This window comes from Ambystoma mexicanum, chromosome 13, assembly GCF_040938575.1.
Source record: "Ambystoma mexicanum isolate Mex_15411 chromosome 13, UKY_AmexF1_1, whole genome shotgun sequence".
In the NCBI taxonomy this organism is placed as follows: domain Eukaryota; kingdom Metazoa; phylum Chordata; class Amphibia; order Caudata; family Ambystomatidae; genus Ambystoma; species Ambystoma mexicanum.
This window is the reverse complement of record NC_090938.1, coordinates 90015325-90039799: the sequence shown is the minus strand read 5'-3', so window position 1 is coordinate 90039799 and position 24475 is coordinate 90015325. Positions and strand designations below refer to the sequence as shown.

Genomic DNA, 24475 nt, shown 5'->3' with positions numbered 1-24475 from the left:
AATAACATTTTCAATGACTCCTGCAACCTGCCGCTAGATCAGCATTTTGCCTTTAGCTTTATTATTGCGGCTTTGCTTTGATTCATTGCACAATGTGCTTTTCCCTCTGCCCTTCACTGAACATGTGCACACCGTACCTACTGTGACCCAAACCTCATCTTACTTGCACACTGCTGCATGCAGAAAAAGCTTGCATATCGTAGTGCCGCAGCTGCTAACCTACCCCCACCGCCTACCTACTTATTTGTTATTTGTGACCTTTGTTTGTTCCCAGTGCCACACTCACATTGTATTTGCTTACTTTGTTTGTTCCCAGTGCCACACTCGCATTGTATTTGGAATCTGTTCATATTATTAAAATGCCACATTGCGATACTATCTGTGGTGATGTCCCCTTAAGGGACGCGCACGCAGGGGCGCGATGTTGCATGCCGCCGCGTTCATCATAAATAAAGTGGGCATTCCCGGCCGCCGACAGTGCGACTGGGGAGCGCTAACGAGCAAGACGTGTCCGTGTCAGTCTGTGCGTGTTGGGGGCTAATGGGAATCGCTTATTGGGGGTCCCACACAGACTCCCAACAGTGCGACGAGGCCCGGGCCCGGCGGTGATGAGGTATTCACTTTTTGCATATATCCGGAACGGATGATGATCCTTATTCGTTCCGTGCCGCGGGCAGTCCCCTCGCGGCGGCGGCCATTTTGGGATCACGCAGAGGATGTTTGCGGGGCTACGTTTTGGCCCGTGATTGATATCCAAAGTCAATTTTTGGAAATTATGACAACGGGCAGTGTGTTCTGTCCACTCATGCCAAGAATTTGTATTTTTACTATATTGTGGGCGAATTACGTCGAGCGAGGGGAGAAAAGGGGGTGAGATGCCAAGGCCTGCTCAACCCTCACACCTCCCCAGCTCAATTTTTGGAACACCCATGCTGCAGCACAGCAGTACACAGCTGAGGATAGTAATCTTCATCGTCACCTTCATCATCATGCCGAGCTGCTCTATGTGTGGGGGGCCACACTGGTGATCTGGACTTTGTCTGCTACCCATCATCTGCATCATCATCATCAGGGCTGGACTTGGTGCTTCCTGTGTGTATTTGGACTGGTGCACTTCAATGACTTTGGTGGGGTGAGTTACGGGCCCCAGTTTAACTCCAGGGGTGCCTGTGCACTCTAGCCCATGAGTGCACCTGACGATCAGGATGGTGGGCAGCCTCCAGCCCAGCCACAGCTTCAAGCCCAGCCACAGCTTCAGGCCCAGCCACAGCTTCAGGCCCAGCCACAGCTTCAGGCCCAGCCACAGCTTCAAGCCCAACCACAGCTTGAAGCCCAGCCACAGCTTCAGGCCCAGCCACAGCTTGAAGCTCATCCTGTGGTACAACCAGTCATGCAGGCGGCCCCTCCGGTCATGGCGCAGATGCGGGCCCCTGCGGCACTACAGCCCATTCCAGAGTTCGACAACTCGGGTCCCCCATCCAGCATAGGGCCCAGGTGGAAGCGATGGGTGGACCGTTTAGACATGTACTTCAGGGCTACTATGGAGACCGATGATGACAGCAAAATAGCGACCTTGCTGTATGCGGCTGGACCTGCTGTGCAAGAAATCTTTGAGTCCCTCCACACAGCTAACGCCTCATATGCGGCGGCGAAGACTGCCCTTCAAGAACATTTTCTGCCTCTGGCCAATGCTGATCATGAAAGGTTTGTGATGCTATCAGCACGGCAAAAGGATGACAAGACGCTGGACACCTTCTATGGCTGTCTCCGGGGCCTCTACTTGGCATGTGCCTGGGGTGATGCAGAGGACATGATCAGGACTATGCTCATTCAGGCCTGCTTGTCAGGGAAACTGAGATGGCAGCTGCTGAGGGAACCAGGCACTACACTCGCCCGAATCCTTGAACTGGGGCGCTGCCATGAGGTGTCGGAGGCCAGGGCGTCCAGGATGGAAGCTGGGTCGCGCCCAGTGAAGACTGAAGAGGTATGCATCATGTGGCGGGGTGGCAGAGGTGTCAGGAGACCAGGTACCAGTTTTCGTGATAGAGGCGTGAGAGCTGGCGGATCTTGCCAGAAATGTGGATATGACTTGCCTCACCCTGCCGAGTGCCCAGCAGCGGGGAGAACTTGCGGGAGGTGCGGACTGGCAGATCACTATGCCCACGTCTGTAAGGCAGCCCTGCCGGTGATGGTGCCCAGGGGCCCAGTTCGGTAGGGGTTCCTGCGTCCAGATCGCCCCCCGAATGTGGCTCAGGTGGACCAGGGTGAAGAGGGTGCCCCAGCGGAAGAGGAGGAGGAGGAAGAGGAGGAGAACATCTTCTTCGTCTCCAGTGTGGGGGCTCTCATGGCAACCAACAGACGTCAACCAAGGTGTGCAGTAGAGGTGGACAGGTCGCCGGTCCCGGTGCTTGTGGACACGGGGGCGTCGGTCAACGTGATGGCCCGCGGACACTATGATGCGATGGAAACACCACTCAAACTGGGCAGTCCGAAGGCCCGCATTTTTGCTTTCGGTGGGCTGGAACCAATTCCCCTGGACGGTGTGTTTGTGGCAAAGGTGGAGCATGATGGCTTGAAGATCTTGGCCTGTTTCTATGTCACACCGTTGAGCACAAATACCCTCCTGAGTTGTGCTTCGGCGGAGGCCTTAGGTATTGTCAGCTTTGCCTACTCTGTATATCTGGAGGACATACATGATCTGCAGGATGAATACTCCGCACTGTTCCAGCGGATTGGTCAAATGACTGGGGATCCTGTGAGGCTGCACATTGACAAATCTGTGCAGCCCATAGCCCTGAAACATTGGAGGGTGCCGTTCCACCTCCGGGAGCAGGTGGACAAAGAACTGGACAATCTCGTGAATCTCGATATTATCGAGAAAGTGGAGGGTCCCACAGCATGGGTTTCTCCAATAGTGATGGCTAGGAAGCCGAAGCAACCCGACGTGGTCCGAATATGCGTCGACATGAGGCTGCCCAACAAAGCCATCAAAAGGGAGGGACATCTGACCCTAACCATCGACAACATAATCGCGGAGGTACAAGGTGCTTCTTCGCTTCTTCACTAAGTTGGACCTTCGGGCCCGCTATCACCAAGTTTTCCTCCACCCTGAGTCAAGATATATAACCACGTTCACCACTCACCGTGGACTCTATAGATATAAGAGACTCAGTTTTGGCGTGTCATCCGCAGCGGAGGTGTTTCAGAACATCATCAGAGGGGCCCTCGCTGACCTGGATGGAGTCTTTAACATCAGTGATGACATCCTGGTGTTCACCAAGACTGAGGTGGATCATCTGCGCAAGCTGGCCAGGACATTTGAGAGGCTGCTATCACTCGGCTTCACGCTCCATAGGGAGAAGTGTGACTTTTTGCGCCTGACCATCGAATTCTTTGGTTTTGTGTTCAAGGAAGGGGGTGTATCGCCGGATCCGAGGAAAGTGCAAGATATCAAGAAGGCCCAACCACCGGAGTCTGTGTCCGATGTGAGGAGTTTCCTCGGTATGTTAACGTACTGTGGGCATTTCATACAGAACTTGGCATCCAGATCGGAACCCCTGAGGGCCCTCACAAAGAAGGAAACAAGCTGGCACTCGGGCCCTCTCGAACAGGCGGCGTTTGAGGACATTAAGAGCGCCCTCACAGCTGAAGACACAATGGCGTTCTTTGACCCCACCCTTCCTTCAGAAATCGTCATGGACGCCAGCCCATTCGGCCTGGGGGCAGTACTGACGCAGGTTGATTGGGATGGTGATGTTCGCCCCGTGGCCTACGCCAGCAAGGCACTGTCAGACACCGAGCAGCAGTACTCGCAGATAGAGCGCGAGGCCCTGGCAGTCCTATGGGGGGGCCGCCATTTCAGACTCTACATCCTAGGCCGTCCGGTGACGGTCGTGACAGACCACAAACCCCTGTTGCCCATACTGGCAGGGTTATCAGCCAAGCCACTGGCGAGGATTGAACAGTGGATGCTTGCCCTCCTCGAATACAGTGTCACCTTTGTATACAGGCCTGGGGCGAACAACGCGGCAGACTACTTGTCCAGGCATCCCGGCGCAGATGAGGGTGAGGAGCAGGACAGGTGTGCTGAAGAAGCGGATGACCACATTCACATGATAGTTGAGGTGGCCACCCCTAAAACTATGCCCCGTGAAGACCTGGAGGCAGCGGCAGCCCCGGATGAGTGTTTCCAAATACTTAAGCCTGCGAAGCAACAGGGATCATGGAAGACTGTACTGGAATCCATGCCCGGGCGCACGCAAAAAGCCAGATGGGGTTAGAACAACTGTGGAAAGTGAGGGAGGAACTGTCATTCTCACCATCTGACCTCCTGTTAAGGGGCGACCGGATAGTTATGCCCCAAGCAAAGATCAAAGAGGTGATCAGTCTGGCCCACCATGGACACCAAGGAGCCGCCAAGACCAAGGCTCGACTACGCCTTAAAATGTGGTTCCCTGAGCTGGAACGGAGGGTTGATGACATTGTTGCCGCTGTGTCTGGTGCCAGGCAGCGACCCCGCTGCGAAGGGAGCCCACGATCAAGACAATACCGCGGGGGACTCAACCATGGGAGCTGGTGCATGCGGACATTGGATCCACCACACTGGGCACGCACTTCCTAGTGGTGGTGGATGAATACTCCCGCTATCCGGAGGTTGAGTTTGTGGACTCAGTGGCGTTTGAGCACGTGGTGGTGGCCATCGAGAAAGTGTTTGCTTCCCACGGTTTTCCCCTCACCCTTTGCTCAGACAATGGGGTGCCATTTCAGAGTGAGATTGCCCAGAGTTAACGGAGGGGTACGGTATCCAACATCAAAAGATTACCCCACTCTGGCCACGGGCAAATGGGGAAGCTGAAAGGTTGATGAGAACTCTCAACAAAACCTTCCGGATAGCCCAAGGCCAGGGACAGTGCCTGCAGAGGGCTCTTTACCAGTTCCTACGAGTATATCGCACTACACCCCACGCTTCCACAGGAGTCGCCCCAGCCGAGGCCCTGTTCAGACGGTGCCCGAGGTGGGGGATAAAGAGCCCAGAGTGATCGATGATCAGCAGGTGGAGTTAGACTGCCCGTTGCGGACGGAACAAGAGAATGTGAGGAGAGGACTCCACCCGCAATTGCTGGAACTGGAAGTTGAGGTGCTCATAAGGAACAGACATCCCCATGGAAATCTCTCTCTCCCGTACGAACCTGAGCCACTTGATGTGGTGGCTGTCAAGGGGTCCATGGTGATGGCCTTGGACGGGAGGTTGGCTATCACCTGGAACGTGAGTTTATTCAAGAAGCTTGGGGACCCCCGGACTGAGCCTCCCCTTGAACCGGACAGGATGGAAGTACAGGATGAAGGCAGAGGCCATCTCCCCATGCCACCATCTCCAGCCCGGGGAGTGGCGCCGGATGGACTATCCGTGCCGGAGGTGAGCGGGAGGTACCCCCAGAGGGCTGGCCGAGGGAAACCCGCTTACCTCAGCGATTACGTGCTGGGACATGTCTCATAACTGGCCCGTGGGCTACACCTGTTAGTTAAAGGGATCCAAGGTGGTTGTGAATAAAGGGGTGTCATGGGGGAGTTTTGTGATTGTGTTGTGTGATGTTATTGTTGTTGGTTGAGACTAATACTGTTTTGTTGTTTGTCCTCATGGAAAAGGAGGAGTGTGGTGCTGTCCCCTTAAGGGACGCGCACGCGGTGGCGTGACGTTGCACCACCGCGTGCATCATAAATAAAGTGGGCATTCCCGGCTGCCGGCAGTGCGACCGGGGAGCCCGAACGAGCAAGACGTGTCCTTGTCAGTCTGTGCGCATTGGGAGCTCACGGGAATCGCTTATTGGGGGTCCCACACAGACTCCCAAAACTACCTTGCTCCGTGTACTTGCATACCTCGCACACTGTCGCTCACGAAAATGCCGCCCACTTTGCTCAACTGAATTAAAATCCCTATTTAAATTGTAAAGTTGCATCTATCTATCATTTATAACCTGCCGGTGAACGTCAGCATGAGCACTATATGTACACCAGCACCCTGGGCTCCTAACATTGTCGGTATAACAGCCTACACTTGCATATTGAATCTAGGCTAAGCAAAATTAATTGTTCTAATTGTCACTTATGGATCATTTGTTTGCCACATGTCGCATCCAAACTGCTTACATCTTTGCATACATGTACTATCTTCCGACTTGAGCATCTGGATGCATATGCGCACACAACTACAAAATAACTGCTTGGTGTATCTATGTATTTCACGCTAAATTGAGCATTTGTCTGCATAAGGGTTTCCTACTGCATAAAACTACCTGGCTGTTTATATGCATCTATGTATTTTATGTTAAATTGAGCATTTGTCTGCATAAGGGGTTCCTACTGCACAATAGCACTTGGCTATATATATGTATCTATCGCCAACTTGAGCATACATGTATTCTGCGCCAACGCAAGCATTTCCCTATACAAGGTGTTCTCTGCCCTTAATTACGCCGATTGCTACCAGATGACTTACACGACCATCTTGGCAGCACTATCAGCCATTTGGCTCTCCATTGCTCTATCACACTATAGACCTTCAACTTACTGTCCAGATCTACACTGCACGCGAAGGTGCAAGTCTAGCTACCTGGCTCAACATAAACAGAACATAGCCATGAAGTTACCTCACCAAGCATTGGCCATCCTCATAAATTGCCTTGTCTGTTTGAACCTGTCTCCACTAGTACTCACTACAGTCAGACTTCCTCTGATACCTATGGACACCTCTACCGATCCTAGAGTGTCCGTCATTCACCTGTTTATGACATCTAGCCTTCCGCCTTCAGCCCTTATACCGCCATCACGTTTTTTACCACCATGTCTTCACTATGAATCCTCACCCCTACAAAGAATAGTACCACCAGGTTTACACACCAAACCTAAAGCCCAGTATTTCACTAAGGCATCTCCTCACAACATCACAGCACCACTACATGCAATCTATCCTCCCTGTAATACTAATGACCAACCACACCAAGCATCCACACCGGCTTCACTGACCACCTCACCATATTCTACAGTATATAGAAACCACAGACTAAGTTCGAGATTCCTATGACAACACCTCGCCCCTATCATCCATGACACTACCGCGATGACCATCATAGCTAACCCGCCACCTCACCCCCTACATCTGAACGCAGCCAGGGATTACCTAATGGTAAACAGAACAACACATCACCTTTTATTAAAGCTGGCCTCATCAATGCCAAATCCTTACCGGCACACGCATTAGACATCGCCGATTTTATAACACTGCGCAACCTTGATTTTATCACTATCACAGAGACCTGGCTTTACACAGCCTCACGCCCTTCTCTTGCCCTTGCAATCCCGGGCAACTATTGTATCAGCCAAACTGAAAGAGATACCAACATCTCCAAAGGGGGAGGTATTGCATGCATCTATAAAATATCACTAAGCTTAAGAAACATCAATAATCTACCCCTGCCTACAGCGGAACTTCTATCTGTCAAACTACCCACTTCACCCACATCCACTATCACAATCTACCTAATCTATCGTCCACCAGGTCCCACCACCACTTTTGAAAATGATATTTCACACCTGCTATCTACCAATACCAAAAATAACTCACAAGTCATCATCTTGGGAGACTTTAACCTAGGCTTCCAAGATTCCAAAGACCTTAAATCTTGCACTCTTAAGGATACAATTACTGAACTAGGGTTCACACACGGCCTATCCAAACCTAATCATAATAAAGGTAGAAACCTAGATTGGATAGCTGACCTAAACTGCAACATCGATATCCTTTCTAATACTCCATGCACCTGGACCGACCACCACCTAATCTCGTTCATTATCAAAGAATCCGTGACATCCACCTCCACAAATTCAAGTACCAGCCACGTTGACTAGAAATAAATGCAATCTGACCAAAGATAAACTTATTCCATTACTTCAACCGATCACTAACCCTACCACAACTACTTCAGACCCCACGGCCCTAGTCGACTTGTACAATCACAACATCCTCAAGGCTATGAACACACTAGCGCCCCTTAAACTACGTAAATCCAAACCTCGCACTCACCTCAATACCTGGTACACTCCACACCTCAAGGCTCTCAGGGAACTCAAAAGAACTTCCAAGGCATTATGGAAGAGCACCCCTTCACTGGTAAATAAGGACAACTTCACCACAGCATCCTTTAACTATACGCTAGCCATTAATCAAGCAAAAAAGATAACTACAACGACTACATTTCCAAAGCCAAGTCCAATACTAAGGAACTCTTCAATATATTGAAAGAGTTGGAATCACCTGCCCCACTCCCTGATACTTGCATCAAAGATTCCCTATGGGGCACTAATATACAAAATGCGCTCCAAGACAAAATCACCATGCTCCAAAACAAAATAGAAACTAAGAAATCTCGTATTACTAATGCTGATCCCATCCAGAACCCACCCTCCCCGAACAGGAATGCAGAGCCACAATTTAACTTTAAACCACTCTCCATCAAAGAGGTTGAAACCATCATCTTGAAACTCAAACCGCCAAATTGTCCGGGAGACGCATGTCCTGCCCCTCTTATTAAGGAGGCCGTGAAGGAATTGACCCCCTTCATCACTTCGGTCATTAACGCTTCTTTGAAATCCAGCAAGGTACCCAACAATTTGAATGATGCCTGGGTACTTCCGCTTTTAAAAAACTCTCCTTAGACTCTAACAACCCTTCAACTACAGACTTATCATGACGTTTCCATTTTAATTAAAAATACTGGACCGAGCAGCCTATATGCAGATACATCAATACCTTGAGTCAAACAACTTACTAGGCCTGAGACAATCAGGATTCATACCCAGACATGGGACAGAAACTGCACTAATCGACCTCAAGACTCAAATCCAGACATTGAAAGACAAGGGAAAAGTGACCTTGCTTCTCTTACTCGACCTATGAGCAGCATTTGATCTGGTGAACCATAAAAACTTATGTAAACACCTCTCCTGTGCCAGGCACTTCTCTGACCAAGCGAATGCTTGGATTGAGTCCTTCCTTAACAACAGATCAATGAGGATCTTTGCACCTTCAGCCTCTGCCACACCCACTCCAGTTACCTGCGGGGTTCCCCAAGGGTCTTGTGTGTCTCCTACTCTCTACAATGTGTTCACCAAGCCACTTTTTGATGATCTTGACTATCTGGGTGTCACTTACACTAACTATGCAGAAGACACTCAGATACTCATCCCCATCACTGGTGATTACACTCTGGACAGCAAGACTCTCAATGACATTTACCTCATTATACAACCCTGGATGGCGAAGCATGGGCACTGTCTTAATGATGATAAGACAGAGCTGCTTCTCCTGGGCTCGACAGCCAACTTGAACAAACTGGACGTACTATTCACCTCATTCAATATTGATGGTAATATAATTAAAGTCGCCAATGTGGTGAAAACACTAGGAATCTACATTGATTCAGCACTGACCGTAACAAGACAAACCAACGCTATGGCTTCCTGCTCCGCCTACACATCAAAGCTTATCACAGCCTGCCGACCCTACCTGACTATGGACAACTGCATCACAATAGCAAGAGCCGTAGTCTTTTCTAAGCTCGACTATTGAAATGTGCTTTATCTTGGCACCTCACAGCAGAACCTCAACAAAATGCAAGTTATGCAAAACAACGGCTTTAGAGCTGCCTTGAACATCCCAAGGAATCATCACATCTCTGAAACCAGACACACATTAAAATGGCTTAACATTAAGCAAAGAATTGCACTCAAAACTTCGTCCCTCACTCGTAAGTGCCTATCTAACCAGGCTCCCATCTACCTGTCCAATACTATCTCACGTCACACCACAACACGGCCTATCAGAACAGCCCTGATGCACTGCACCAACATACCACGCTTTAAGCAACAATGAGCAGGCTTGGTTAGTTTCCCTGTCCTCGCTGCTAGAAAATGGAATGCCCTCCTTCTATCTCTAAGAGAGGAACCCTCTTACCTCTTATTCCGGAAAAAAGTCAAAGCGTGGGTCCATGAGTAAGACCTCCATCCGGTCATATAAATACGACCAGACATGTACATATCTATGTAAATTACTGTATCCTGTAAAACTTGATGTATATATCTAACTCTGTATAATTCTACTGTCATCTAATGTATACTTGTAACTTTGTTGTATCATACTGCTGTATTCCATGTTTCATATTATCTGTAACTTGTAAGTTTAGCACCCAGATGCCTATGTACTTGGTGCGCTCTATAAATAAATAAACTAAACTAAACTAAACTAAACTACACTAAACTAAACTAAACATTGCATCTAATTCAAGTAATGCTAAACCTGTTCCAGTTCAACCCTGTTTACAGTTGAAATGCTTACCTTACGAAGACAACCAAATTAAACTTTACATAATAAAACCACATTTAATGTACTAATACTGTTTATGTACTTTTCTCTATTAAAATAACATATTTGACTTTACCACCACAACACCAAACCCTTCATTGCTATTAGTGCGATGTGATAATATCCTTATAGACCTGTGCAGGGGTTATTAATGCTTGTTATGATGACACTTCACCAACCCATGGACCTAGGTTTCGCTTTGGGTACAACTTGGGGCAGGTCGTTGTGCCATCGTAATGACCCTTCCTGACTTCTTTTGGGTGATATAATGGCACACATTTTGGTTATAGGGATGTTGGCTCACATAAGGTTAATGTTGCCCAATGCTACAGTAAGCCCATTCTGTTCTCCCATTTACATTAAGATGTCTGGGTAATACTCCATTTGACCTTTTTGTGCATAATCATATCCTTCTCAGGGCCTCTAACTTTTTGAAAGTATGGGCAATCAACACGATACCTTGTACGGAAATACACATTTGTGAAACTGAAAAGGTCTTGCAGATGAATTTAGAAATATGTGTCAGGAAGAGGAATGATAGTGCCTGAGGAGGATAATAAAGAAGTAGCACATCCAGGAACGGTAAATTGGGACTTTGCAAGGCATTGCTACTGGTGACATTTGGTGGTGGGCTGGATACCATTAATGAAAGTTGTAAATTATTTTCTCTGTATTCCAAACTATAACAATATCATCAATGTATCTGAGCCAAACAACAGGTTTATTAAAGGTGTTGTTGGAAAGTATTAGATGTTCTGTTTGCCTGTGAAGATGTTGACATAGTGGGTGCCATTTGAGTGCACATGGCTGTGCCCTCTACCTGTAGATAATAGGCACCATTGAATGTAATTTTGTTGCATTTCAGGGTAAGTTGTGCGACGTTGGTGAGAACTTTGGTGGTTGTAGTTCTTTTGTTAAGAGCTTGAGTAAGCACCAGGATATCATTATCATGGGGTACATTTCTGTATAACGCAGTTACATCAAACATAACCAAGACAATGGCCCTCATTACGAGTCCGACAGTAGCCGTGCTGGTAAAAACCGGCAGGCTGCCACCGGACCATAGTGAATTACCGGCGCCTGACTTGCCGGATTTACCGGGGCATTACAACCCCAGTGGTCCGGTAAATCCGGCAATTCTGGAAATCCCCATTTCTGTGGAGTCTCATAGGACTCTATGGGAATGGGGACTGTGGAAACACCGGCAGCATGTTGTAATGGTGCTAGTGTTTCTGTGAATCTCTGCGGCTGGGTGTTGTTCTGCCCACCAGGTCATGCCTGGCGGGCGGTACGGCATGCGCCCGCAGAACTCGCGGATTGCCGGTCCGGAAAAAGGTGCCGGTACGGTTTTACTGGGACCGTTAATTGCAGACCGGCAAACTTGTAATAAGGGCCATGTTTGCATCAAAAAGGCACCGTTGATTTAATTTCTCAATCATTTGTAGGACGTTATTGTTATCCTTAATAAATTATGATAGTTCACAACACTATGATCTCAAACCATATTGCGCCTGTCATGAATCAAAGAATCAACATCAAACTGACACATTCTTCTTTTTCACACTGTATCATAGTATCAGGAAAAATAGTCAAACATTACTTATAAAAGAATAGTCACACAGAACAATGAGTTGTAACAAAAATAAATAAAAGACCCATGATTAATTCCATTGGCTTTTCTCTTCTTGAAAAGCAAAAAGCCTTTCAGCATTTTCATCTCCATGCGCCATTTTTTTGCTCACCTTTTTAATTAGCATGTCTCTCAAGCATGGAGTAAACACACGCTTGCCATCTTAGAGTGGCTTATACAGTATATGTTGAGCGTGCATGTTGCTAAACTGTGTCTACACCTTTTGCCCTCCAAATATTGAAAGCTAAATGTTTTCTACTTCAGAAAACACAACACATTCCTACTTTGTATGTGTGCATTTCTGCCTGTTGAGAGACACGCTAATTAAAAAGGCAGGCAACAAAATGGCGCGTGGTGATACAAATGCTGAAAAACACTGAAAGGTTTGCTGCTAATGAAATAATCCCAAGTATTTTAAAGCTATGTGGCGATAAACATGGAAGGGTAATAGATGGTAATTGTGCAGTTTGCAATTTTATATATACAATTAAAGATTGAATACACTATTCTTATGTGTAGTCGTTGTAGTAGAGATTTTCCCATTATATGTTCAGGGTGCAGTATAAATAGAGCTTGATGGGAACTAACTTCACAAAAATGTTCAAAAATTGTATATGAGAACATTAGTTCTCACAAGAAGTTAGAATGATCAATAAATCATGTGTTGTTGACAATTCGTAGCAATAAAAGGAATACATGAGTTTAGGGTACTCTGGAAATGGAGAATATGTACACTTGATTGTGTTGGTTGTCATTTGGGTGATTATTTGTATGTTATACAATATTCTTTACAAAGTCAAATCAAGACATGTTTTATGAATTTGCCATGAAGAAGTTCACTAGCCTCTACTGAATGGAAGTTGGACGCTAGGAGAAACATGTGGGAAGAGAAATGCCATTGGAATGAATCCTGTGTCTTTATTTATTTTTGTTCTAACAAACGCATTGTTTTGAGTGACTATTCTTTTATAAGTAAAGATTGACTATTTTTCCTGATACTATGATACAGTGTGAAAAAGAAGAATTTGTGTTAGTTTGATGTTGATTCTTTGATACATGCCAGGAGAAGTAAGGTTTGAAATCATAGGGCCTCATTACACGGAAGGCGGTGATCCAGGGTGCTATTTGCACCCCCAAACTCCCCTTTACAAATTCACGGAAATGAGGCAGATTGGAAAGGATTGTCAGCCATTTGTTCCAATCCTATTCACCTGGAACATGACCCCAGTGGAATTTCTGTGGTCTACCTATGGAAATTGTGCTATAATAATACTAGTACCACGTATGAGTATGAAAACTCACGAGAATGTCACTTTCCATGCATTTCATTTCTCACGTGACAAGGGCCAATTGTAGGTGATACAAATCAATGTACAGATCACACACTTGTGGAGGCTGATATTCTGTAACTGAAGCTTAACATAACAAAATGTGTGACCCAAGCCTATAAATCGTAGCCTAACGGACCTAAAAAAAAGTTATCAAAAATGCGATTGCATAACATCAGTATTCTCATTGATAATGTGACAACAGAGATACCTGTTCATCACAGACCAAGACCTGGAAGATATTTTAAGATTCCAAAAGTTCAAAAAGAAAACAACGCTAACAGGCCCATCATACCTGCTAATAATCCATGCGCAGAGAGATTGGGCCTCATTACGAGCATGGCGGTAGCCGCGTCTGTATGGCAGGCACGGCTACTGCCATGCCCGCTACCAGCCCCGCCACCCGCGATTGGCCAATAACTGGCCCATTACGAGCTGAATGGGCTGGTAATTGCCCATTCGCGGGAGGCGGTAATGCCGGGCTCTCGTGGAGAGCATGGTTGCACCGGTTGTGACAACAGAGATACCTGTTCATCACAGGTATCCCTATGGGATTTTGCCATTATAAAACATTTCTGTGAATCAGGCCCCTAATGTGGCCCTATTCATTTCCTGCTCCAGCTTAGAAATGCAAGTGACTTACTGCCAGCATGCAATGCAGTGGAATCCGCCTCAAATTACCACCTGGTAAACTAAGGTGGATTCAATAGGAATCCATTGTAAATCGTTAATTGCGGGAGTCACTTACACTTTTTCACCACCGTGGTAGAAAACGTGAAGAGTAAAAACAATGAGTTTGTCTTTTACTCGTGAATTTTCCACCATGTCGTGGAAAGGAGGAAAATTGCATCTCACTGTTTGCACAACACATGTTTTGAGAATCTTCTCCATCATGTTGGAGGCTACATTAGGCGGGTCATTGCAATATCTGAAAATCCCTAGCCGTGCTTGTGCATATGATGGATGTGGTTGGACATATGAGACAGCATGTGGCATTTAATATGGAGAAACCAGCAGCTTTATCAATGCTTGTCATTTCCATCCTCAGGGACACTGAACCTGGATTTACCATTTTCATGCACATTTTGAAAATATAAGAGGAATTTTTGTTTGGTGTTTTGGTGAGGGCCTTTATTTCTCTTGATGACTTACAGTAAAAAAAATAAAACATTTTAGATATTGCCTTAGGATGTTCCTGATATATAAGGCTTCAGGCTTTTCATGTTAATGTGGATTATGTTATGTGTAGGATGTTAAGAATTTGACCAATAAACATGTTGTGAATTGCACAAAAGGACATAAGAAGTCAACACAGATCACAGAACTACACAAGTCACTGGTAGATTCATTGCCATAATGAAATCAGTCTCGAAAACAATTACCATATTCTCTTTACTATACTAAAGGTTTCGAGTCAACTTTTGTTTTTTACATCCAAACAACTTTTTCCTTCAGTCTCATTTGTGGTGTTAGTAGGATATTTTAGTAGGTTATAAGTCTGCTGCAGGCATTGCTAGATATTGCAGGGAACAGTCAGTCAATCAGTGGGTTGACTAAGACTTCTATCCTTTCAAATGGATTAGATAGCATCTAGTTATTTGGGTAGTGTGTTTATAATGCCTAAATCCTCATTTATAAAAGTCTTATAAGCTAAACATTTCCTATATCTTGTGATCTTTATGCAATATTTGCCTTTCAAACCTTGTTCAGAGTGTTCTGTGTGGTAACATTTCTGATCCTTTTACCCAAAAGTTGCTCTTGGTAAATTTCAATGGACATTGTTTTGTTTTCAACACAAGGATAAAGGCAACCCTTCTACTGAATACACCATGAAGAATTTGGTCATCAGTGTACTTAGTCTGTTCTTGGCGGGCACAGAGACGGTCAGCACAACGATAAAGCACTCGCTGCTCCTCATCAAAAAGCACCCTGAAATTGAAGGTACCACATTTAAAATGATGGCCAAAAGACTGGGCTCCTCAATGTACTGATTAAATGCGATATGCCCTTCCCCAATTCAGTAATTGGAGCTTTCATGTTCCTGCCTGATTAAAAGACATTTCTGTGTACATGTGTGTTGTTTTATTTGTGCCTCCCTCCTTCTCCTATTAGTCATTGTCATAGTTCATTTTTATTTTTGTCTTACAAATTTCTCATCTGAAAGGCTTTCGTATATACATTTCTTTGAATCATCTTTACATTTTATATTTTCTTGTAGTTGTCTTTTGCTCTATTTCTTGTTGTACTGTCCTGTGTTGTAATTTATCATCAAATCTGTCTGTATACCATTTCATTAATTATGTATATCGCTTAGCCATACATGCTTTAGAAATTAAAAATAACAAATAACCTATTAATTTTCAACCTGAAACAGGTGGTCATTTGTCAGTTCTCGGTTGACCAGTGCAGTGTCACACACTTTTTTCTGTGGATAATAAAGGTCTGTGTAAAGTAGAAACACCTGTGGTCTGATGAGCTATTTCTTCTGAATTATGTACATGTTATTTCATTGGACAGATGGCATACCATAAGGTGGGTTCCATGAGCTGTGTCTTCTGACTGCCTATCCTTATTCAGCCTGCCATGCATGATGCATATTTAGCAACAGTCGGATACATTAAGACCTAAACACTGGTGTTAAAAACCCCAAATTCTCCAACAGTACAAATGATTATGGGGCCTGAATATTAAAACTGTTCTCCAACTGACCCACACTGGCGGGGGGTTGCATTAATCTTCCATGAGTGGGGTTCTGCTTCCATATTACCTACCCAGACCTATTCCTCTTTTGGAAGCCTGGTTTGCAAATTGGCCACCTCTCCCACCTCCACCCTGACCATTACTACCATCTATCGGCCTCCAGGCACCACCTCCCTATTCCCCCCTGAATGGGCTGACTTCTGCTCTTCTTTACTTTCTTCCAGCTCTAACCTTCCCCTCCTGGGTGATTTCAACATTCCACTGGATTCTGCTGGCTCTGCATCCACCCTATTCACTGACCTCTGTTCCTCGCTTTCCCTTTTTTCCCATTCTACCTACTGGGCCAATTCACACAGTTGGAGACACTCTGGATTCCCCTTATACACACCAGCATCTCTCTCTCCCCCCCACTAGGCACCCGTCTCTCCTGGTCTGACCACTCTCTCCTCTTCTCCCATCTGGGTCCCATTGACCATCTGACCGCCCCCTCAAAAGTCGCACCAACCTCGTTCACTAACTCCTGCCCGATGAAACGAGTGACTGCGGCTGCCTTTGCCTCCACCTTCACCCTCCCTTACCACCCCACCTCTGACTCTACCTCTGACTCTGCCCTCAGCAATCTCCATCTTTCCATCACCAACACTCTTCACATTCTTGCCCAGTCATGAGGAACCATCTGAAACCTCTATCAAAGTGTAACACTTGGTATGACACCGAACTTGCAGCCCTGAAACGAAAGTGCAGGGCAGCAGAACGGATGTGGCAAACCTCAGGCTCATCATCTGACAAACTAGTCTGTCTCTTTGTCCGAAGGCAATACAGACTTGCCATCCGTGCAAAGAAAAGAGCCCACATTCAGGCACGGGTATGTAATAACACAGCTGAACTTTTCAAAATCTGCAGGCAACTAGCCAACCCCTCCGCAGTCTCCTGCTCCCCCTCTAATTGCCAGGCCCTATGTAATGCACCGGCCTCACACTCTGCCACCAAAACTCAGGACATTCTTACTACACTTTCCACAATCCCTCACACCCATCCCATTCCCCCACCACACACCCCCCCCTCCTCCTTCGTTCTTTTCCTACTTCGCTCCTGTCACACTCGAAGAAGTTTCCAGAATTGTCCACTCCATGAAGGTCTCTCAGAAACAGGTCTCCCCCTTGCTCATCCAGGACCATCAAGGATAACATTGGGCCTATTTTTGAGGCTGCCGCCGGTATTTGATTTTTTCTGGCGCTAGGAATGGGCAATTACCAGGTCATTACGGCCCTTGCCGGACCGTTAATTGCCCATTCCTGGGTGGCGGAAATATTCTTCCCCGTTCCCATTTGAGCCCCATAGGGCTCAATGGGAATGGGGAAGCCGGATAACGGTGACGGTGCATCCGACATGCTCTGCTCGCGGGTATCGTTACGGCCGCCAGGTCAGACCCGGCAGCCACAATGGCACTCGCGAGCAGACCTCGTAGTTTGCTGGTCCGGAAATTGCGGTACTGACATGCTTATTGGTACCGTAGTTCCCAGACCGGCAAACTTATAATGAGGCAAATTGGCTCTCTTGCCCCTGCTCTCGCTGAGTTATGCAATCACTCTTGTATCACTGGATCTTTCCCCTCCCACCTTAAGCACTCCCTTGTGTGCCCACTCCTGAAAAAAACATCCTCTGACCCTAACTGCCCTGCCAGCTATCGCCCCATCTCCATCACCCCATTCCTGGGGAAGCTACTTGAGAAGCCAGCCTAGCCCCAACTTAACTCCCACACTGAGCTTGTTGGTTGCCTCCAAGACAATCAATCTGGATTCCGAACATCCAGACGCAAGGAAACCGCTCTTCTTAACACACATGAAGGGCTGCTCACATCTCTGGACTCCAACTGCCCAGATATCCTTATCCTTCTCGATCATTCCTCTGCATTTGACAAAATTGTCCATTCCATCCTCATACAAAGGCTCTACGATACACTTGGTATCTTGGAACGGGCACTGGATTGGCTGTCCTCTTTCCTCACTAACCTCTCTTCCCAAGTCATCCTGGACCCCTACTCATCTCCTACTTCCATCTCCACCTGTGGTGTCCCCCAGGGTTCTACACTTTCACCTTGGCTCTGTAAGATCAACCTTGCTCTCCTTGCACACCTCATCTCCTCTTTCTCCTCCAACTTCCAGTGCTATACAGATGACACACAGCTCTTCTTCAAACTCCCTGCTGACCCTCTTGCACCCTCTATCATCCCTGACTGCCAATCTGCCATCCAATCCTGATGCGCCTCCAATGATCTCTGCCTCAACGCCTATAAAACTGAGATCCTTCCCATTGGGACCCCTGCTCTCCCTCTGCACCTTCAACTGAAGCCAGGAACCTTGGAGTCATCCTCGACTCCTCTCTTTCCTTCCTCCCTCACACTCAGGACATTGCCAAGAAGTTCATCTATCAGACCTTTCTTCTCAAAGGAATTCTACCTTTTCTCACTTTCCCTCAGATGCTTAGTGTGAATCAAGCCCTGGTTCTCTCTATACTTGACTACTGTAACAGTCTTCTAATAAATCTTCCTTCTTCCACTGTGCGACCCCCTGCAGTTTATCCAGAATAGAGCAACAAGACTTCTCATTGGCCTTAAGCCCACCAACCGCATCTCTCCTGCTCTAAAAAGTTTTCACTGGCTCTTGGCTGCTGCATGGATTCAATTTAAATACCTCTGCATCATCCACAAGACTGTCTGGGCCTGGGGACCACACTATCTTCAACTTGATCTCTCTAAATACTGTCCCTCAAGACTACTTCGCTCCTCTGGAACCAACTCTTTGTGTGTAAACCATTTTGGTCAACACAGGACAGGGGATCGCTCACTTTCCTCTGCAAGCTCCCTCCTTTGGAATAGCCTCCACCTCCCCCTGCGCCTTGAGCAGGATCTTCTCAAATTCCAGAATCTCCTTAACACTTTCCTCTTTTCTGCCTCCTTCCCTCTTTCTCGCCTCTGATAATCCCTCAGGTGCTGAATCAGTGTCTTTGGCCCTTATGCATTTTTGGGGCATTGACCTCCGACACCAATTCTTTGCAGCTGCTGTCATTCCACAGCACTTTGCATCTGCATATCCTCCGCTCTGGAGACAAGCACTTACACCTCCCATGGCCCAAGTTGTGCAGTACTTTACATTACTAGCACTTTGTCCGTGGTTCACCCCATGGGCTCAGACACCCCTGCACTTACCCCCTTTTCCCTCTTGCTTTCTGCACTTTCACGTTCTGAATACTCACAAAGGCATAGTAGGTTTGTTCACCCTCCCTCTTCCCCCACTTCTCTTAAATATTGTATTCAAATGTTGTAACAGTATATTCTTATTGTATAAGCGCCTAGCAAGCAAACAAACAATAAATAAATAAATAGATAAATAAATAAATAAATAGGTAAATAAAAGGCTAACTTTGCATATGGGCTCATTCACAAAGTTCCTTTGAACTGCATTTGTGCAAATTGCACATAGAAGGAACAGGGAATTTTCAGGTATTGATGTGTGTATATGTAACTGCAGCCATGATAGAGAAAGGAGTACACTCCTATTTAATTGTACACTGTCAGCCAATTGCCCATGCCTAGACCTGTTGCAGGTTGGGCTCAGAGGAAAGCACAATGCTGTCAAGGGTAATTTAATATTTCTGACATACTATTTCTTAGCGTATACACACACACAGACGCACACACTCAAATGCACGCACACTTTATTAACCTATAATCAATATTGAAGTGACGTTAATAACTGACACACCTTTTCTATAATGCATTTGTAGTGGGCATGAAATGGAATATCAAAGGCCCTTATACACTCTCATGTTCTTCATGACAGCAAGGATCCTTGCCGAGATTGATTCTGTGATTGGACGAGACCGACTTCCCAGCATTGTGTATAGGAGCCAAATGCCATACACTGATGCCGTGATCCATGAGGTCCAGCGGTTTTCTGACGTTCTTCCTTTCGGGGTGTCGCACATTGTGATCCGAGACACCAAGTTCAGAGGATTCATGCTTCCAAAGGTATGTATCATCTTAGAAGTTTTTAGACTAAGATATCCGGGAGACCAGCATACCAATGTATATAATGCTCCTCTCCATGGAATTTAGTATCATCACCTTTGCAAGTGTTTGCTCTACCAATCTTTCTCCTTGGTTTGCCTCTAACAAGCCTTTAATATCTTGCTTAATCCACTGCATCATGCACCACTCTAGCTTGCTCTCTCTCTCTCTCTCTCTCTCTCTCTCTATCTTTCTCTCTCTCTCTCTCTCTCTCTTTCTATCACTCTCCCTCTCTCTGTGTGTCTCTCTCTCCCCCCTCTCTCTTGCTCTCTCTGTCCCCCTTTCTATCGCTCTACCCCTATCCATCTTTCTCTCTTTCTCTATTTCTTTCTCTCTCTTTCTCGTTCTCTCGCTCTCTTCCTCTCTCTCTATATTATGCTTATGGTTAAGTTGCTAAACTCATAGGAAGGGTGGCTTATAACTTCGCTTCCCCTGGACGAATCCTCACCAAACTTTGCAAAAAATGTATATGGCCTGCTCTGAATTTATTCACCAACTTTGGTGAGGTTTCCTGCAGGCGGGGTGGGGGGCTTTGCAAGGGGGTTCCAAAAAATAATGTTTCTCCATCGACTGAATGGGGAAAAACTACAGGCTGTACAGCTGGAACGATTTTTACCAAATTTGAGGCAGGAGCGGAGGCTTGGTTCAGAAAGCATGCTTTTTTGTGTTTGGTGGAAATCAGACCAGTGCTTTAGTTGCAAAGAACTGAAATGTAGGGCTAAAAAAATAGTGATTTCTGGCTCCGCTCCCCTTGACCCATTTCCCTGTTCGCTCCGCGGACAGAAGTGTCATTGGCTTTGCGATAAGCTGTCAAAGCGGCGAGCATTGTACGCGGCCGGTAATTGGCTGCAGGGGAGCATGCTGTGCATCAAATTGTTTACAAAATGCCGCCATGGTGTAACAGAGGGCAGTGTGGCGGCGGCAGACTCCGGAAAACATACTTTACGCCATGTGGTGGTGCAAGTAAGGAATGGAAAAGTTGGGGAAGAGAAAAGTGGTTCATGTCATATATGTCAGTAGGTGGAAGGAAGGAAGCCTGGGTTACGGCACGATAGCTGCTTCGGTGACCTCTTTCCATGGTCACTGATGGTACAGGAGTGGCAGAAGAGAAGTACAATGAACACCACATACAATTATAAACCTATACTGTTCTACGGTGCGTTGCGTTTGCTAAGTCCATATTCCCTTAGATGAATGGGTGGGACCCTTGCTTCATCAAGTGTGTGCTGTGGGGTAAAGTAGGTTTCACATTGTTGCCTTCTGTGTGTGCTTTGTGAACATTGCATACAATCTTGGTTCCATGGATGTTGGTATTGGTAGCACATCGTACAGTGTTTACTGCATGCCTGGACCTGATGGAGTGACCAGTCATGTGGTTTGTCCACTGGGCGCAGTGGTGAAGTTCTGGGTCCTTAGAAGTGGTAGGGGTTCAGTGGTATGTACGTGGCCAATTGTTCACCTGCATGACTTTGTTATGTTGTGATGGGTGTTTCCAAGACCTATACTGTTGGGTGCATGGGTAGATGCAGCAGGCCAGGCACCAAAAAGCCTAGGCCTGCACCGTAGCGACGGCACCATAATGCAGGCATGCAGTTGAAAGTATGCATGTCTCCAATGGAGGTGACGTTTGAAGAATGGTGGTGCAGGAAATTGTACACATTGTAGAACAGCACAAGTAATCTGATATGCATACAGTACCATATGTTGTAGATTACTGCACGTGTTGCACATTCGGGAGCCACATGTCGCCATTTGGCTTTCGTATGCCATGCACCCAAGAGCCTAGGCCTTGCCCACACCCAGCACAACATAATGGCGCCATACAGGGTTAACCCTGCATCTTTACGAGGATGCTGAGCTTTGAAGAGTGGTTGTCACAAACATTTTACACTTGGTGGAAAACCAAAGTGAGGTGATATGTGTTCACTAGCACATGGTGTAGGTCATTGCACACATTGCATATCAGTGACCAATTTCTTACCATTCCCATTTGCTATGTGTTGCCCTTTACAAGAACCTTGCTTGAGTAAGTGGCTTAACATATTGCACCTTGAAAAGAAGTTGTGAGCATCACAAAGTTGAAATATGGACAATGTACACAGGCACCCACATACCGTTCAGGACAGCCATCGCAACGACATGGAGTCATGTATTCAAAGATGTGGCCAGGGTGAAAGTTGACAGGCGCAATTGTAGATGTGAAGTGCATTAGACATGACATGTGCACTAAACAATGGGGTGTACTAGTGTGTGTTGTGTGTGGTGAGGCCCTAGTGCTTTGGATTTATGGCTGGAAGCCTTGCACGCACAGCTATGTGGGTTGCTTACACATATCATTTGGATCGTTGAATTTTTCATCTGCTTTGTGAGGTGTGCATGGATTTTTCATTCAATGGGTGTGGTGATTCTTAACACATGCTACATTTTCCAGCGCTTGAGAGGAGCTTATGGAGTGAACACTTCTCCAGTGTGTCCAGTGAGCAGTGCAGTGAAAAACATTGTACATACAAGTGCATAGGGTTGAACTGCATAGTGTATTTGTGTGTGTGTGTGTAGCGTGCATTGTGCACATTACTGACTGATGTACTGTACTTTGAAGTATCGCATCATTGCACATGCTACAGTGCTGGGAAGAAAAAACATATTTCTACCTGCACTTAGTGGGTGTCGCCCTGGGTGAATTTGGACGCTGACTGTGTGGATAGTTTTGCAGAACTGTTACCTGGAGGTGCTTGGACATGACATGAGACGGGTACTGTGAGTGTGTAATGGTACGCCTGGAGTGCTGTACAGAAATGACAGTGTTCGATGCAGAGGTCTTGGATGTGATTGCTGCACGCTTGTGTGACTATTTCATACTACCTAATGAGAGAGTGTTGCAAATGTAATAGTGGAAACGGAAGGTCTCTCTATGCTTTACGGGGGTGCTGCCCTCGCTGTAGCTGGGAAGAGGCACGTGGTACATTCTGCCCTGCTGACCATGGTGGCTTTGCAAATGGAACTGTGGGTATTATCCTATCAGGTGTCGCGGGTGTGGGTCACATGAAGGGGTGGTAACATTTTCACCCAAAACTCGATGCAGTGAGGTTGGGGTAGATGGGGAGATGCAGAGTGTTGATCGTGGTTGATACCTTTGTGCAACATCTGCACAGGTATGCCGTGGAAAGAGGCTTTGCTGCTAACTTTCAGTTGGAAATAGTGGAGGCTTTTTAGGGCACAGTTGATGAGAGGGGTTTCGGTTGTATGGATCTCCTTTGGACATGTGTGACGTCTGTCAGTACTGTAGATGGTGTGGTCGTGCATTATGAAGCACTACATTTGGGGTACATGTCGTGCTCATGTTTGCTTGCTCACCTAAAGAAGTTGATGACAGGAGTGATGCAGATGTTTCCTACTGCCAAGTTGATTTTCTCATCGACACCACCACGAGGAGTATGGGACCATGCCGGTGACATTTTTCTACAGCCAGAGGTGGGAGGTGTTTCATAAACAGAAGCATGTGTGACTTTATGTGCAGTGCTGGGATGTTCTACATCGACTATGACAGCATTAAAGAGCAAGATTTGTAGTGGTTCCAAGGAAACATCTTTTTTTTAACTCTATTGGCAATGCTGTTTTGTTTGCTACTGTGCACAAAGTGTTGAAGAGAATTCTGTATGAATGTAAGAGAGGTGTTGGCCTTCAGTTGTGAGAAATGTCAGGAGGACAAGCAAACAGAAACTTATTCAAAGAAATAAAAAACAAAAAACATTGTATGCAAGCATGTACAAAACAAAAACATGACCCCTTCCTGTTCCTAGCAGGGTAACTCCTCCAACTCTGCAGTACTTTGAGGATTATATGTGCCACATCCATCCCCTTTCAGGAAGCCGGCTATGCCAATGGTACTGTGGAGGCTAAGGCATTGCTCAATGTGGTTGCTGCTTGTGGTGTGTACACAAACATTGTGGGTGGAGGTTTGCTTGTACAGAGAAATGCAGGAGCTTACGGTTGAAGTGTACAAGGTAAGGAGCAAGCATCATGTTTGCATGCATGCACTATACACACTTGCTTAAAGTTGGTAACATACATTGAGTGCTGGTTTTGTACAATAACATTTCAGACATTTGTAGTACATGGGTTACAGAGGAAAGACCATTCTGTGAAGTGTACAAGGTAAGTGGCAGGCATTGTGTTGTTATGAATGCAGTGTGTGTATGATATGGTATGATGACAGAGCACGAGAGAGAAGGAGAAAAAAGAGAAGCAAATGGAAAGATTTCTAAGTTCTTCCAGACCCTGACTTGGTTGCCCTCAAGTTCCAGGGAGGTACAGAGCATGTTCCAGGGGGA

The 24475-nt window shown here is 46.3% G+C and overlaps 1 protein-coding gene across 1 annotated transcript in view; it reads left to right on the top strand.

Annotated features, from left to right (window-relative positions):
• Nucleotides 1-24475, top strand: part of LOC138520922 (cytochrome P450 2A13-like) — a 75758-nt gene that overhangs the window by 31334 nt on the left and 19949 nt on the right. The window contains exons 6-7 of the mRNA XM_069633350.1: nt 15175-15316; nt 19918-20105. Coding sequence (XP_069489451.1) covers nt 15175-15316; nt 19918-20105 — 330 coding nt within the window. The remainder of the gene's footprint in view (nt 1-15174; nt 15317-19917; nt 20106-24475) is intronic.